A 17,356-nucleotide genomic window follows, 5' to 3' on the forward strand; every position below is an offset into this window, starting at 1 on the left:
GATCGAATTTTTGGCTTTGCGTCCTCAGGAGGAAGAGGCCGAGGAGGAAGACCGTCTTTCTGAAGAAGCCCAGCGGCGCTTCGACAATCAGCATCGTGACAAAGAACAGAATCCAGCTGTGGAGCAGCCTGAAGGGACGAGTTCTTTCGTCAACATGAGCTTTGAAGCTGAACAGGAGTCATCATCATGATCAAGTGCCTTTTCTCCACATTAAACTCTCTCTCGGACTGTGACGTCACTGATTAATTTCTTTAAATAATATATTTAACCAAGGAAACTATCCAAAGTGAATGTACTCCTTAAATGTTCATTTCTATAGCTGTGTGTGTGTGTAAAAACAAGTGTGTGGGTGGTCATATATGAATGAATGATTGCATTTAATATCTGAAAAACACAGCCTAAGAGTTGTGATTTTACGCGTATGATTCGGGGTGTGAGACAATATGATATCGATGCAAAAATAATCATTTCACTATCTTCAGGACAGAGGAGTTTACGCTTGCAGTCTCTCAGTAACATGACAAAGTACATTCTTTTTTTTTGGTCTTATTGACACCAAGAAATGAAGAGAGGCTGGTGAGGGAATTATTTGTTTATAGTTGCTATGTCAGTGAAAACAGGATGTAACTAATTTAATGGGCATTCCAAATCATTTAAATGTAACTATAAACAGATAAAAAGTATGACGTGTCATTGTTTAATCCCCGTCTGTCAACTAGAGCACGCGAGAAACTGTTCCAGGGGTGGGTTTCCCAAAAGCATCTTAACGCTAAGAGCATCTTAACTAGGAGAGAGAGTGTTCATTGTGCTGTTCGCTCGACCATTTAACGATTAACTTTGTGCTACGATGCTTTTGGGAAACTTGGCACTGACTGGTTGTCTCTTTACTCAGTTTTTTTTCTTCTTTCCTCCTTCCTTTCAAGTCGCACTAGATCTTGGTGTGTAATCTGATTCATACACTGCTGGACTGATTTTTCCATTTCAAATCCCCCCCCCCCAATGCCCCTACTTCTAAATAAATTATGTAATGTCTTTAATTTCACATAAACGAACCCTTTTTGTGAGCATTTTTTTTCCATTCAGTGTTGTTCACTATTACAAAGGCTGCGTTCTCAATTTCACTGGGCAAAAAAAAAATCCAATCTTCATTTCATATTAATACGAAGTTAAGGAAATCTGAAGGAGTTTCAGATTGGCTGCCGAAACTACAAACCAATCAGATCCTATAGAGTGACAGAAATGTTTGGATTAGCCAATAAAAACAACAGAGGTGGGGTTTAGTTTAATCTGTTGACTTATTTTGGGGAGGTTTATCCTCAGTCTGTACGCTTTATTTTAATTATTGTGTCACAGTTAATTTCTCTGCTCAGCTGTTTGATCTCGCACATTTATTTTATTTGGATGCTGTTTATAAAGGTGTTAATGATTAGATAAGTGGCATTTAATGGTGTGAGTTGATGTCATGGTCTTGTAGTGATGACCAGGTTGGACAATTATCATATCTGAAATTTATCACGTGATTTCACTTTTTTTTTTTAATATAAATAAAAGGGGGGGGGAGGAAAAACAATTCAGTCTTAATAGAACTTCGAGAAGCATGAGAGCATAAACATTTGTGTGAACTTAGAAATCATTATTACACCAAGGATGATTTTTTTTTTTTTTTTTAATTTTCACTCATTTTGTTGCAGTGACCATTAAAAACTGATGAAATAATGTCCTCCTCTGATGTGTGTGCGTGCGGGTGTTTTTTCAGGATGTAAAAATGAAGAAATTGACATTCTTTAATGTTTGTCGATCTCAAATCACAACTTTGAAAAACTGTATAATTTATGTATAGTTTCTTTAAATGCACTACTCTTTTTAATATGGTTTAGCTTGTTAAAAAAAAAACTATATAATAATGTGACTTTCTTTAATAAACTCTTGAACACTCATCCTGTGTAATAAATGAAGTTAAAAATGAGCTGAATTGTATACACCTTTTGTCTAGAATTACTGGCACCTGTACTAAAGATTGGTGTTTGGAAATTTTATTTAATTTATTAGAATCGGGTTTTTTTTTTTAATCCCATCTGTACCAAGGGTGCCAATAATTCCAGCACTGACACTAATATTGGTTAAACCTACAAACCCAGACTACATCTCCAGGTTTAAAGTTCCGTAGGGTTTGTTGTGGTCATGTGTCGTCTAAGTCGGCTGAGCTGCTCTCATCCGTAGTGACCAGCACCTCTCGGTTCTCGTAGGTCCAGAAGCCGTTGAGGTCGATGAGGATGCTGGTGACTGTGTCGCCCTGACCGCTGTTCACGAGATCCTGCAGCGTGATTTTATACGGGTCTCTAGGCTTCACCATGTCGAAGATTTCATCCTACACACACACACACACACACAGGTATTAACACAGGCTGCATTAGTTCTGTGCAACACACACTCGCTGTCTTGTACGCTTAATTTCCACTTAGCCGAGTTCTCCTTTATGCTGCTCATCAGCTGAAGAGAAATTACAGAGAACCTGTCAAACAATGAGGTCAAAAGGTCACACACCTTGACATCCTGAAAAGAGACTGGTTCCTGTCCATGGATTTTCATCTGCTCCTGAATGGCCTACACACACCATTATAACACAGTTACCCTACAGCACACACATCTCATCAAATATACACTACCGTTCAAAAGTTTGGGGTCACCCAGACAATTTTGTGTTTTCCATGAAAAGTCACACTTTTATTCACCACCATAAGTTATAAAATGAATAGAAAATATAGTCGAGACATTTTTCTGGCCATTTTGAGCATTTAATCGACCCCACAAATGTGATGCTCCAGAAACTCAATCTGCTCAAAGGAAGGTCAGTTTTATAGCTTCTCTAAAGAGCTCAACTGTTTTCAGCTGTGCTAACATGATTGTACAAGGGTTTTCTAATCATCCATTAGCCTTCTGAGGCAATGAGCAAACACATTGTACCATTAGAACACTGGAGTGAGAGTTGCTGGAAATGGGCCTCTATACACCTATGGAGATATTGCACCAAAAACCACACATTTGCAGCTAGAATAGTCATTTAGCACATTAGCAATGTATAGAGTGGATTTCTGATTAGTTTAAAGTGATCTTCATTGAAAAGAACGGTGCTTTTCTTTCAAAAATAAGGACATTTCAAAGTGACCCCAAACTTTTGAACGGTAGTATAAAGTGTGACAATAATAAACCCTAATTTTTGGGACAAAGCCTGAGAGCTGAAGTGCATTAAAAGTGAAATAATGAAGAGAGCAGAGTGTGTTTCGCTTCAGTAAATAAATGGAAATCTTTTTATGACCCTGAAAAAGTAGTTGAGAGTGAAGACGTTGAGGTAGCCCTTGTTCTCCATATCCAGCAGTTTGAAGATATACTGCAGTGCTGCTGGTTCCTTTCTGTTCTCCAGCGCCAGGACAAAGTCCAGGTATGTCTTATAGTCCTGAAACACACACAATATTACTTTACACGTGCAGCGAAAATGCAAACCGCTGTCTCCAACACAAACTAAAACAAATACTGTGAAAATTGTTCAGAGGAAACCATAAACGCAGATACTAACAGCTGTGATACTGGGTATAATGTGTGTGTGTGTGTGTTTACCATTTCCCCATCATAGGTGAGACACTCCTGATACACACGGTCCAGGAAAACGCTGGTTAATGTTCCTGTGCCATAACGAGACAGCTCCTCTTTACTCAGCATCCCATTATGATCCTTATCGAGGTTCAGGTACTGACCTACACATACACACACAATCTTAAAAAAAATACTAAACTGTGCTATGATAATTATTCGAAAGGAATGGGATTTTTAATATTTTTGTTTACCATAAACACGGAGTGCAGATGGCGCTGAGAACCAGTTGGACTCCTGGCTCTCTTTAGACAGTTCCTCATCTCTGAGCTGCACATTAATGCACATGGATTATAATAAAATTCATAACATTTAACATGCACGCTCCATGTTAACGAATAAATCTTCATTACCTCCAGCAGATCATCCAGAAAACTACAAGCCAGGATGTCCTGAATTTTAATTTTACCTGAAAAACATTTTTAAACATGAGAATTACTGTTTAAATCAGTGGTTTGTATTCCTGAATAAACGTTGAATATTTCAGGATTCTCAGAGAAACAGGGAAACTCTCACCTCACTAACGTAACAGATAAACGGTAACAGTGTTTTACTTATAAGATCCCAAATAACGTGGGCTAATTTGCATGTGCAAGAGGATCAGTCGTATACAAAACGATTGTATACATAAGCGGGTCTGTTCCGAGTGATTTACAAAGAACAATACCATCTGTGGGGCGGCACGGTGGTGTAGTGGTTAGCACTGTCGCCTCACAGCAAGAAGGTCCTGGGTTCGAGCCCCGGGGCCGGCGAGGGCCTTTCTGTGTGGAGTTTGCATGTTCTCCCTGTGTCTGCGTGGGTTTCCTCCGGGTGCTCCGGTTTCCCCCACAGTCCAAAGACATGCAGGTTAGGTTAACTGGTGACTCTAAATTGACCGTAGGTGTGAATGTGAGTGTGAATGGTTGTCTGTGTCTATGTGTCAGCCCTGTGATGACCTGGCGACTTGTCCAGGGTGTACCCCGCCTTTCGCCCGTAGTCAGCTGGGATAGGCTCCAGCTTGCCTGCGACCCTGTAGAACAGGATAAAGCAGCTAGAGATAATGAGATGAGATGAGAATACCATCTGTTTTGTCATATACAATGTACACACAGAAAACAATACGTGAAGAAGGTTTCTGCATTGTTCAGAATGTCTAAGAGGACTTCCAGAAGTCAAACCTAAATGCAACTGCGTGTCTAAAATACCTCAGATTAAAGGTGGAAAGAAGTGGAACGCGTCAAAAAATTAAAACATAAAATCAAAAGTGTGTGTTCTGTTCATAGGTGACAGTGAATGAAAGCTTTTTATATAAAAGCAGTGTAGGTACAACAGCCCGTCTCTCTAAGGACTACAGATCCCATCAACCAACTTCCATGTTGACCTACGTCACGCCTGGGCGGGATCACCTACGTCACATCCTCCATGAAGCCATAAGTAACTGAGCAAACTTCCTTTCTTTCTCTTTTGGCTCCGCGTGAGATCAGCACATGGACACAAGGAGATCCGCTCCTCCGAGCACCCAAGATAAAGACGTCTTTCTCCCGAGAAAAACGATTCAGCGCGGTTTTTGTTTACCATTGGCCACGGTAGAATTACTTAAATCGTGCTATCTCTCTCTCTCGGTTGAGCTACAGCCGGTTTGTTTGTCTATTATCAGTAACATTACGACTGCCGCCCAAGCAGTTTAATTAAAAGTTAGAAGCGACCGGATTCCTTCTGACTAAAAGCGCTGTGCACATTGTTTGATCAGAGACTTTTCTCCACGAACTACGAAGCGTTCGGACCAAGAAATCCTCTGCTTTCACGGAAAGCCCCACGTGCTCCTGTGGACTCCAAAAGTCTTGGAACATCTCTACGTAATCTTGCATAGGAGCAAGATACTAAGTAAGAATGGCATTTTTGGGCAGAAACTAGTCTTAGGAATTAGCTTTATGAAGTAGTGTGAATTTAAACTCAGGAATTGTTTAATTGTGCACACTGGTTTTGTGTTCTACATTGTTCTATGTTCTCTCAGTTGTTGTTTAATAGATAGGCTTTTGCATGCTCTCTATTCCTTCCTAACACCTTTAATTTCATTATTACATATATTTTGACCTCATCAAGACTTCAGTGGATTTAGTAATGTTATAAGCTAGTGGAGTAAGCTACCACGGCTAATCTGTTTTGTCTCATTAGCAACAGAGCTAATTCTTTTGTCTCCACCACGTGGACACACACAAACACACCTTAGCTAGCAACACAGAGTTAATTAGTTTGTCTCCACCACGTGGACACACACAAACACACCTTAGCTAGCAACACAGAGCTAATTCTTTTGTCTCCACCACGTGGTCACACACAAACACACCTTAGCTAGCAACACAGAGCTAATTCTTTTGTCTCCACCACGTGGTCACACACAAACACACCTTAGCTAGCAACCTAGAGCTAATTCTTTTGTTTTAGGTCACAGGCCTAACACACACACATGCACACATGCTCTCACACACACACGCGCACTCCCATGTACACACACATACCTCACTGTTTGCCGAAGATTTCAACTGCTATTATTCATTTTTATCTTTGTTATAATAAATTCAATTATTCTGTTCAACTGTGTCTGTTGTTGTACCGATATTTTTGAAGTCACACAATCTCAAAGAATTCCAAGGTGTATGAGTGCCATTGGCTGTAGCCTGGTAAGTGGTACATTATTGCTGCATTGGAAGTGATCATGATAATTTGGAATATACCATAATTTAGCTGTTTGGTAATTTATTATTAAGTACCAAGATTAATGGTATTAATGAGACTGATTTAATGAGACTGATTTAATGAGATTGATCACTTAAGACCAATTGCACCTACAGCAGCTATTATTGGAGGCGTGGACATGCGGTTGGTATGCAGTACGAATTTTGCAGCCTTTCATTTGTAAGGAATGCGCTGATTCTTCCGAGATGCTGATGAATCTGGATAAACCTCGTCATTATTAAAATTTAATGAATGGAGTAGTTTTGTTTAAATCTGGCAGAAACAGGATTATACAAATTTACTACAAGGTTTACTGATGGGGGCGGCACAGTGGTGTAGTGGTTAGCGCTGTCGCCTCACAGCAAGAAGGTCCGGGTTCGAGCCCCGTGGCCGGCGAGGGCCTTTCTGTGCGGAGTTTGCATGTTCTCCCAGTGTCCGCGTGGGTTTCCTCCGGGTGCTCCGGTTTCCCCCACAGTCCAAAGACATGCAGGTTAGGTTAACTGGTGACTCTAAATTGACCGTAGGTGTGAATGTGAGTGTGAATGGTTGTCTGTGTCTATGTGTCAGCCCTGTGATGACCTGGCGACTTGTCCAGGGTGTACCCCGCCTTTCGCCCGTAGTCAGCTGGGATAGGCTCCAGCTTGCCTGCGACCCTGTAGAACAGGATAAAGCGGCTACAGATAATGAGATGAGATGCTTCCTGATGGATTAATTTATGCTGAGGTGATTTTCAGGATTAATAAATTCACACTGCATAGGACAAATGAATTTTCATTGACTCCACCCACTTTTTAAAAACACTTTTATATAAAAATGCTCTGTATCGTGTCCCAGAACTGTAGTGTGTTCTCTTTTTTTTGTATAAATTGTATAACCAATAACAACAAGTGAATGAGAGACGCCATCATGAACGAACCTGTGCGCAGAGGGTCGAGGAAGAAGAAGAACTTGCGCACAGCAGTACAGACGTAAAAAGAGTAGAAGGATTTCTCCAACCCGTCCAGCTGAGGCAGAGTGGGGATCAGCTCCAGGATGTAGTTCTCCAAATCCTAAATGCAAAGAAAACAAGAACATGAGCTGCCGTTATGTTGTGTTCACAAACACATTTCAGTTTGTGGCTATTCGTTAGCCAATAGAAAATGGTCAGGGGCGGGGCTTCAGTCATTCACACTGATGTTGAAGATGGACGAGAGGATAACTGCGGTCGTCGGTTCATATACAGAGCTGGATGATCCACTACGTATAATCTATAAGGATCTCATGACAGTGTACGTGTGTGTGGGTCTATCAGATTATACTAGAGGTCTGCGCGGGACAGAATTTTCAGTCCCGCTCCCACATTCTGCAGTCCCGCTCCCGCCCGCACCTGCCATATTTTGTCCCGCTCCCGCCCGCAAATCCCGCATGATGCAGACGTTTGCATTATTTCTCACGAAAGTTCTTGTCATTGGCTTGGGGAATTAAACATGCTGAGCTTTCCACTGACCGATCCTTCACCTAGCGCACGTAGCGAGGGTGCGCGTTGCCAGGCGGCATGTGCAGCTGAGGCTTTACAGAGATACCCAACACACCTACCAAAATCTACACTGGATATTAAGAATATTGTACATATCATATAGCTTATATCTCACATTTACATTCTAGGAAATACAAGTAGGCCTATAAGAAATTAATATAATTTAAAGACACAGCGTGATGGTGCCCCGCCCCCTACTTTGAGTGGATTTGAGCATAAATATCTACAGTAGAGGTCTGCGCGGGACAGAATTTTCCTCTTTTTAAAGCAGCACTTACTTCTGAAGCACTGTGAGCTTCACTAGAGGAGCTCTGCTCTTCTGCCATGATCGGAGATCTCAAACACGGAAAAGCGGAAAGGAATTGGAAACATACGCGAGATTAGACCACATCCGCAAATTTAGGCATCTTAAAATGTTTTATTAATGCCAAATAAAATATCCAGCACAAATTATATATGATAGACATAAATTAATAATTTATAAATTTTATTTTTAAACACGTTTTTAGTTAGCGGGACTGCAGCTTATCACCTCTCCCGCCTGCTCCTGCATTGTGCACTCCCCCTCGCGCCCGCAATGAGCTTTCAAAATTTGTCCCGCGCCGCACTGCTTTGCGTCGGGTCCCGCGGGTCCCCCGCGGGAGTGCAGGGCTCTAGATTATACACATATACACTCTAATATACAGTACATATATACTGTAAGCCTGTGTATGTTCACATGCGGGGGAAAAATAATCAGTGAATGAAACATTCTTTTTTCATAATCAACTTTAACCATAATCAGGACTATTACACTTATATGTTTCAACTCTGAGGCTCTGCTCTGAGCAATATGACTAAAATATATCTCCATACATAATATCATCATAAGGAAAATCTACAAACTGGATAGGAACAAGTGGGAAAGTGAGAAAAGGGTTAAAAAAAAACCCCCACACACTGACGTGTTAATGTGAGTAGTGATGGAGCTGAAAGCTGATGATACGTTCAGCAGTCTCAGAGAATTTATTGCAATGTCAAGATCATACTGTCCCATCACTCGGCCCTAATGAAGCCTGGATGTTTAATGGAATGGATGGAATAACGTTTTAAAAGCAGTAACATTACATTACATGGCATTTAGCAGACGATCTTATACAGAGCGACGTGCTGAACTTGTAGACAAGAACGTTCTAGTGCCAACTGAACAAGTGACAGCAATACCTAGTGTAATATTCTGTTGAAGTATTACTACTCACAGCCAAGGAAACAAACCAACCATACAAAGTACAACGAAATGGAGAATTCAAACGGCTAACCCCAGGCTAGAACGTACACAGCCTGGGCTGGTCTAGACCAGGGCTTCTCAACCGTTTCTGCTTTAAGGCCCACCTATTCATACTTGTAACAAGTCGGGGCCCATTAAAAAGGATCCCCAATTATTTTGGCTCATCTATTCTACAACCCCGATTCCAAAAAAGTTGGGACAAAGTACAAATTGTAAATAAAAACGGAATGCAATAATTTACAAATCTCAAAAACTGATATTGTATTCACAATAGAACATAGACAACATATCAAATGTCGAAAGTGAGACATTTTGAAATTTCATGCCAAATATTGGCTCATTTGAAATTTCATGACAGCAACACATCTCAAAAAAGTTGGGACAGGGGCAATAAGAGGCTGGAAAAGTTAAAGGTACAAAAAAGGAACAGCTGGAGGACCAAATTGCAACTCATTAGGTCAATTGACAATAGGTCATTAACATGACTGGGTATAAAAAGAGCATCTTGGAGTGGCAGCAGCTCTCAGAAGTAAAGATGGGAAGAGGATCACCAATCCCCCTAATTCTGCGCCAACAAATAGTGGAGCAATATCAGAAAGGAGTTCGACAGTGTAAAATTGCAAAGAGTTTGAACATATCATCATCTACAGTGCATAATATCATCAAAAGATTCAGAGAATCTGGAAGAATCTCTGTGCGTAAGGGTCAAGTCCAGAAAACCATACTGGGTGCCCGTGATCTTTGGGCCCTTAGACGGCACTGCATCACATACAGGCATGCTTCTGTATTGGAAATCACAAAATGGGCTCAGGAATATTTCCAGAGTACATTATCTGTGAACACAATTCACCGTGCCATCCGCCGCTGCCAGCTAAAACTCTATAGTTCAAAGAAGAAGCCGTATCTAAACATGATCCAGAAGCGCAGACGTCTTCTCTGGGCCAAGGCTCATTTAAAATGGACTGTGGCAAAGTGGAAAACTGTTCTGTGGTCAGACGAATCAAAATTTGAAGTTCTTTATGGAAATCAGGGACGCCGTGTCATTCAGACTAAAGAGGAGAAGGACAACCCAAGTTGTTATCAGCACTCAGTTCAGAAGCCTGCATCTCTGATGGTATGGGGTTGCATTAGTGTGTGTGGCATGGGCAGTTTACACATCTGGAAAGACACCATCAATGCTGAAAGGTATATCCAGGTTCTAGAGCAACATATGCTCCCATCCAGACGACGTCTCTTTCAGGGAAGACCTTGCATTTTCCAACATGACAATGCCAAACCACATACTGCATCAATTACAGCATCATGGCTGCGTAGAAGAAGGGTCCGGGTACTGAACTGGCCAGCCTGCAGTCCAGATCTTTCACCCATAGAAAACATTTGGTGCATCATAAAACGGAAGATACGACAAAAAAGACCTAAGACAGTTGAGCAACTAGAATCCTACATTAGACAAGAATGGGTTAACATTCCTATCCCTAAACTTGAGCAACTTGTCTCCTCAGTCCCCAGACGTTTACAGACTGTTGTAAAGAGAAAAGGGGATGTCTCACAGTGGTAAACATGGCCTTGTCCCAACTTTTTTGAGATATGTTGTTGTCATGAAATTTAAAATCACCTAATTTTTCTCTTTAAATGATACATTTTCTCAGTTTAAACATTTGATATGTCATCTATGGTCTATTCTGAATAAAATATGGAATTTTGAAACTTCCACATCATTGCATTCCATTTTTATTTACAATTTGTTCTTTGTTCCAACTTTTTTGGAATCAGGGTTGTATTAGAATCTAATAATCCCGCTGTAAAGTGTATTAACGGAATGCCACATCACTCCCTGTTACAGATGGGAGCCCAGGAATTAAATAAATGCAATAAGAACAAACTGTTTTAATGGTAGGTATTGTATTTAAAACTGTACGGATGTGCCAGAAGCCAACATAAAACCATGCATGCAGGGCATTCTCAGTCAAAAGGGGATTAATGATCCAAAAGTGGAGTCTGGTCCATTAACACAAGAACTTATTGCCATGTTTGTGTACAGCAAACAAGCAAGTTATTAAAACCAAGAAGTCCATTCAAAAGAAGTGGATATAGAAACCACTCAATGGGATTAGATCTTTACATGCTAACAAAGAAGGATTTTTCCTATGAGTTGGAACATCCATCCATTGAGTTCCCTGACATCTCAAACTACCTGGTGCTGCAGACATCGTTCCACACGGACACACAGATGGAAACCTGGAAGAACATGGAGGCGTACAACTTTTTATATGTGGCTGGGTTAAAGATCTGGGGATCAGGACACTACAAGATAGACGGCGGTAGACGGATCTAAGTGCAGGAAGAGTGTTTATTAGCAGGTGTGGTATTTACAAAAACAAAACACAAACAAAAGCAGAATCATAAAACAGAATATTTAAACAGCGTTATAAATATGGCTAGAAACAAACGTGACCGTGATAATGATAATACTTCGCAACGCCTCTGTGAAAACAGCGTCCGTATCTGCTGATGGCGCTCAAATCAGTATCAGGTGTTTCCCGTAATGACTGGATCCCAAGAACATGCACCACGCGCTCTGTGAGTGTGTGTGGCCACTCGAGCTACGCCAGACAGTCAAATGTTCGCGTGCTCTGTGACCACAACTTTTAGCTCATGTGTATATCGCCACCAAAATGTCCCATTTTCATCGATAACCCATCGCAAAGCATCGCGAGCTGTAGTGTGACCGTAGCTTAATGAAACGGATGTGACGTCGGATGCAACCCAGCAACGGTACCCTACTACAAGTAAAAATTATCTTCAACTTGGGGGTGGGGGATTGTGGCCCAGTGGTTGAGAAACACTGGTCTAGACTGAAACACAGTTACACAGTGGGCAGGAGAGAAGGGGAGAGGTACAGCCTGAAGAGGTGAGTCTTCAGTCTGTGCTTGAAGGTGGTCATGGAGTCAGCAGTTCCGACCTCGATGGGAAGGTCATTCCACCAATGGGGAGCCAGGACAGACAGCAATCTTGAGCGGGCTGAGCAGAAGCGGACAGGAGGGGCCAGGAGACCAGTAAGCATGAAGAGTCGCACCACTGTACCATGAAGTCTGTAGAGATCTGGAGCTCTGGGATTGTGAGATTATTTTATGCCTCTGGAGCATCAGAATGTGTGAGGATTCCCATCTCTGTAGCCACAGTTATTTCTTATCTTGATGACAAGACTCCGGTGTATGTAGGTCAAGCTGTGACATCTTCCCTCTGGTTTAGAAAGACTACTCTCTCATTTCAATATTTTATGGGCCTCACACACACACACACACACACACACACAACTGAATTACTGGCTACAATTATCTTTCTGAGACCATGATGAAATTGTTGTATTATTTAGCATGAATTTATGATTATGTTATACTTCGGAGGCATTTTAACACTTAGTTCCTTTAAGCTGAGCCTAGATACAGTCTGAGCTTAAATATTTAGAGGACCTTGTGTCTGTGTGTGATCATCTTGTGTTATCCACCACTGATTATCGCTGTAAAGGCAATTCGCGTGACCAACACAGGCTCATCATTAAACCTTTTTACAATGATTTTAATAGGAGCTGCCATTTTGTTTTGGGGCGGTCCTGGGGCGGGTCTCCTAAAGAGGGACACAACTTAAAAACTAATGGAAGAGAACTTGGACCTCAGTGTGTATCCGGGTATCGTTCAGTGCTTGTGTTGGTTTTGTGAAATTAAAGGCGCTCCAAGGCAACTTCTTTCATGCAAGTCTATTTTTTGGCTACTTTTGAGGCACAGATTTCCATGACAGGACACGCGCTGTAAATGTGTGAGGATACTCACAGACTCGCGGAGAAATCCCTGTCCCGCGACATCGTACAGACTCAGACCGATCCTCGTCTGGTGAAGCCACACTGACAGGAGAGGAGAAGACAGGACAGATATTAAACTATATTCACATTACACTATGCCTTGAAGCTTCATGTTTGTGTGTACAGGCCAATGCGGTCTCTCTCTCTCTCTCTCTCTCTCATTCACACACACACCATGACTGTTGCAGATCTGATAGTGTATAATCCCTCACCTTTTCTCATGACGTAATTAAAGAACTGCATGATGGAGATGCGTCCGTACGGGTCATTATGAAGCAGCTTGGCGTACACTCTGGCAGTGAAGAACAGTCTGAGGAACAGGAACAGAGTCTTGTTATTAATATTAAACACATCGGACAGCATGGCTCCCATTTTTTCTGTCCACCTACTTGCACTTTTCTCCTGCTTTCTCTCCGACCTTCAGGAAACTCTCGTAGCTGATCATGGCTTCGTCACCGCTCGCAGGAGGTACTTGATGTTTATCAAGGAGAAACCACAAGTTCTATGTGAAAAAAAAAAATACACAAGCATAAAAATATCACATTAAATCTCACACCACATTATATAACTTTAAATAAAAATTGAATTTACTGTCTTTTATACAGTCAAACATTATATATTCAATTTTTTTGCATTAGCCTGATTGCAATAGTTATATTTTATTTGAAGAATATATACTAGCAGTGCTACTACAGTAATTACGGTAATCTGCTACCTTTGAACCTGGAAGTTCAACAACATTATTCAAATGTAGGACATAACCATAAAAACACATAACGGCACTGCAAAGCGATGAGAAATGTTCATACTGAAACATGTGCATCTCAACAGGAGCACGGTTTAAAGAAGACATCAGGAGAAAACAGAAACAGAACACTTTCTTACCTGTAACTCTTCGTTGTCGAGGAGCTCTCGGCTTTTCCTCTGCAGAAACACAGCTCTTGATTCCTCTCGCAGTTTCTGCAGCAGCACTTCATCCTCCGCAGGAAGCTGTTGATACATACGGACAATTAATGTGCATCAACAACACAAAATAGGGAAAATAAAATATTTTAAGAATGGAATGAAAATTTACTTTCTAAAAAAAAAATCAAAATACAGTAAATAATTGCTTAAAAAAATAAGTAGGAGCAAAGGGGTCATTAGGCCCCACACTTTTTTGTCTTTAAAAAAATATGGTATATATAATGTAACTTTATTAACAGAGTAATAGAACAAGCAAACACATAATTACAAATTAACTGGTGTCAAATCCAATGATAAAAGGGCACCAGTTTTCCAACAAGTCAACTTTTTTACAGTAGCGTCTGTTTCCCCCACGTGTGGGGCAATAATCGCCCAGCAGAAGAGTCCAACTTTCAGTTTCTATTTAATTTTACTGGGTTCAGTTATCACACTTTCTGATTGGCTCCTGATAAATTCCATGCATTTTCAATGTAGTTGGGCCGAATACCCGGCAGGGCCTATTGCCCCCCTTTTCTCTAACCAAAAATAAATTGAAAACAAGCAAAATTTAAAAAAGCAATAAACTGAGAAAGCACAGAATTGTGGCTCAAAGTAAAACATATATTTCACACAAATTAAATGTTTAAAATGTGCTCAAAATGTTTAAAGATAGAACAAATATAAAACTAAAGGGAAAAACAACAATAAATGTTTTCAGCTGCTTGTTCAAACTGCGAACTGAAGATGCAGCTCTCTCACTGTCTGTCTGTCTGTATCTCTCTCTAACAGGTTCAGATCATTTGAACGTAACAATGCTTTTGAGAAACTGGGCCCAGTACAAAAAGATCCCCATACACTGCAGTATAATTATACTAAACGCCAGTGTTATTGGATGGAAAACGACACTCACTCTGTAGTAGAAGCGAGGGATGTGTTTAAATGTTGCGTCTTTACTCCCTCCTCCTTTCCATTCAGTGTAATATTTCGTGAAGAGCTCCGTCTCCTCATCTTTCTTCTGTTCTTCACTCTTGCTGTCTGTAAAACAAAGAGACTTCTTATTTCAAATGTTTCTTCTCTGTGAAGAGTTTATAAAGTGTGTAACAGAGACTCCTGGACATTGCATTAGCTGCTTATACAGGTTACCTGTAGATTTTATATCATTTTCCATCTGCTTTTTTTTTTTACAAAGCAGGACTTTTATACCACATTTGACCATTTAACGAGAAATGACTTTTTTTTTTAAATTAAGCTTTAAGAAATTTGTAGGTGATTTCCATGTTCTTGGAAGCCAGATTTTTTTTTTTTAATGGAAAGCCAAATATAAGTTTATTTCAGTCAGAAAAGTCCAAGAGTTTAGAAAGAAATCCATTAATTTTATATTCAGATATGTATTGATCATTTAGTTTTTTATATTTATATATTTATTTTCAGTTTGTTTATATTCAGATGGTCAGTCTTCATAATGAATAATTGATGATGATAATGAATGACTCAAAAGTACGTTAGCAAATTAGCTTATTCAATAATTAAAACATCGCACCAGGTTTGGCCGAGGCCAGTCTTCTTTTCAGAATATCTTTCCAGTGTTCACTTTTGTCGCTTGTCATATCTGCAATTTTCTAGTTTATAAAAAAGATTCCGATAATAAACAGAAGGTGTACGTTTCCTCCTCAGAAATACTCATACGATCAACCGACTGTTTACATTTCCGCATTTGTCGCACAATAATGACGTCTTGGGACGCGTCGCGGTGTCAATGACGTCACTCTGGCCGCCGCATTGCTGTGAGACTTACATGAGGAGTTTAGGTAGTTATCAGTTTTCTTTTATATTTAAGAAGTTTAAATGTAAGTGAACTCTGATTTAACTGAAGGAAGATAAACAGAAGATTGATTATTTTGCTCTGGTCTCTGATTTACTTTCATTTTTTGTGTGCTAGCGCTTTATTTTGAACGAGGGTGGCAATAATGCATGTTCAATGCCGTCTGGTTTATTATAGCTGGATAACTGGATGCACAAAAGTTCATATGAGCTCTTGAAGATGTAATTTGAAGTCAGTTGTCAAGTCATTTAGCATAAAACATCTCGCATGTCAGAATTATTGTAATTCTGTTTCCACAATTCTGTCAGATCAGCTGAAAAACCAGTTTGCAATGGCATCCTTTATGATAACAAATTCATGGACTTGTCTCAAGCATCTGTGCCCCCTACTTAGGCATCCTCTTTATCACCAACGTGCACCACAAAAGAATCCCCAGCCCAATAATCATCCCTTCTGCACCAAAGGAGAGAGAAGACCATCAGAGCTTCAGGGCACCAAGCACAGAGGCTTCACTCAAAGAGAGAGAACTTCTTTCCCAAAGTCGGTGTTTGCAGCCGGCAATGCCAGAAGAACTGCCGAGATTTTAAAGAGGAAATCAGGAGCGGACCAGGATCAGGAACAGGTCAGTACGGGTTCACTGAAAGGCCGGGCAGCTTTTATAGCTGAAATTCCTGATCAGGCTCTGAGCGTTTCAGAATGGCGAGATCTAAAAAGCAACTCATCCAGACCAGAGCGCTTCGAGCTGAGGATGATGGAGGGAATGCTGGCCATTGAGGCTGACATCAGCATTGCTAAATCTCTTCTCAGCTATGTCGCTGCTGAAAGCGGAACCCTGCCGTATGAACTGCTGCTCAAGTATCTGGTGCTTTGTGTATCTCGTGGTCATCACTCAGAAGTTTCTGACGTCTACGACATCATGAAGAGCTGCTTTAAGACTCTGGACATTGGAGCGTACAGCCTGTTTGTAAAAGCCTTGAGTCAGACTGAGCGCTGGAGGGAAGCCCTGATCATCCTGGAAGACATTAAGAAGGTCATCACACCGTCATCCAGGAATTACGGCGATGCGGTTAACGGGGCTGTTCTCCATGGGGACAGAGAGACAGCATGGCGCCTGTATGGTGAGCTCATGAATCAGGGACTGACGCCCAATCAGGAAACATGGCAGTGTTTATTTGAGAGTGGTGTCAGTCAGCGTGCACACAAAGATGAAATCTTGGCCATCCTGACCTACATGAGAGAAAACCAAATTTATCCGGAGGAGAAGGTGGTCCGAAGCATTAAAGCATGGTTTGAAAGGTAAGGAAAGGCCTCAGTAGGTTTGGAACAGTATGATATATTTGTAGTAACATCATCATCTATCCCTTTGCCATTCCCTCAAAAGCTAGTGTTGGGTCAATCAAACGAGCCATGCCCCGGGGTCATAGTGATGGTCGAACAACAATGCGGCATTTTTGGGAAATTTGCTATGATAAAAAAAAAAAATCGATAAATCATTTTTACACACACAGTACTGTGCAAAAGTCTTAGACATCCTAGTTTTTTCATACAAACTTTATTATAGATTTCTATTTTATGACTTCGACA

At 40.8% G+C, this 17,356-nt stretch overlaps 3 protein-coding genes across 5 annotated transcripts in view; 2 read left to right on the top strand and 1 right to left on the bottom strand.

Annotated features, from left to right (window-relative positions):
• Positions 1-1,937, top strand: part of fam177a1 (family with sequence similarity 177 member A1) — a 26,944-nt gene extending 25,007 nt beyond the window's left edge. The window contains exon 5 of the mRNA XM_060933791.1: positions 29-1,937. Within this exon, the coding sequence (XP_060789774.1) occupies positions 29-190 (162 nt within the window). The 3' untranslated portion in view covers positions 191-1,937. The remainder of the gene's footprint in view (positions 1-28) is intronic.
• On the bottom strand, positions 1,374-15,662 carry ppp2r3c (protein phosphatase 2, regulatory subunit B'', gamma). Its single transcript, XM_060933790.1, has 13 exons — positions 15,491-15,662; positions 14,861-14,985; positions 13,891-13,995; positions 13,395-13,507; positions 13,218-13,315; positions 12,977-13,047; positions 7,280-7,412; positions 4,002-4,057; positions 3,843-3,918; positions 3,616-3,752; positions 3,317-3,454; positions 2,545-2,604; positions 1,374-2,368 (listed from the first exon to the last, which is right to left on the bottom strand). Exons 1-13 carry the CDS (start codon positions 15,555-15,557, stop codon positions 2,180-2,182), a joined length of 1,368 nt encoding a protein of 455 aa, XP_060789773.1. The 5' UTR covers positions 15,558-15,662; the 3' UTR covers positions 1,374-2,179.
• A 27-nt stretch (positions 15,663-15,689) lies between these two features.
• The window catches only part of prorp (protein only RNase P catalytic subunit), a 54,329-nt gene continuing 52,662 nt past the window's right edge, over positions 15,690-17,356 (top strand). The window contains exon 1 of one of the 3 annotated variants that reach the window (XM_060933788.1): positions 15,690-15,758. In XM_060933788.1, coding sequence (XP_060789771.1) covers positions 15,707-15,758 — 52 coding nt within the window. In that variant the 5' untranslated portion in view covers positions 15,690-15,706. The other 2 variants (XM_060933787.1, XM_060933789.1) reach the window with 2 other exon arrangements.

The sequence above is a fragment of the Neoarius graeffei genome, chromosome 11 (genome assembly GCF_027579695.1).
Source record: "Neoarius graeffei isolate fNeoGra1 chromosome 11, fNeoGra1.pri, whole genome shotgun sequence".
NCBI lineage: Eukaryota > Metazoa > Chordata > Actinopteri > Siluriformes > Ariidae > Neoarius > Neoarius graeffei.

Bases quoted from the DNA above. Each gene is read 5' to 3' on its own strand.
- ppp2r3c (XM_060933790.1), bottom strand. From the start codon at position 15,557: ATGACAAGCGACAAAAGTGAACACTGGAAAGATATTCTGAAAAGAAGA. The intron at 3,919-4,001 runs GTAATGAAGATT...ATTAATGTGCAG, and splicing joins TTCTGGATGATCTGCTGGAG to CTCAGAGATGAGGAACTGTC. The intron at 2,605-3,316 runs GTCATAAAAAGA...TGGTGTGTGTAG, and splicing joins CTCTCAACTACTTTTTCAGG to GCCATTCAGGAGCAGATGAA.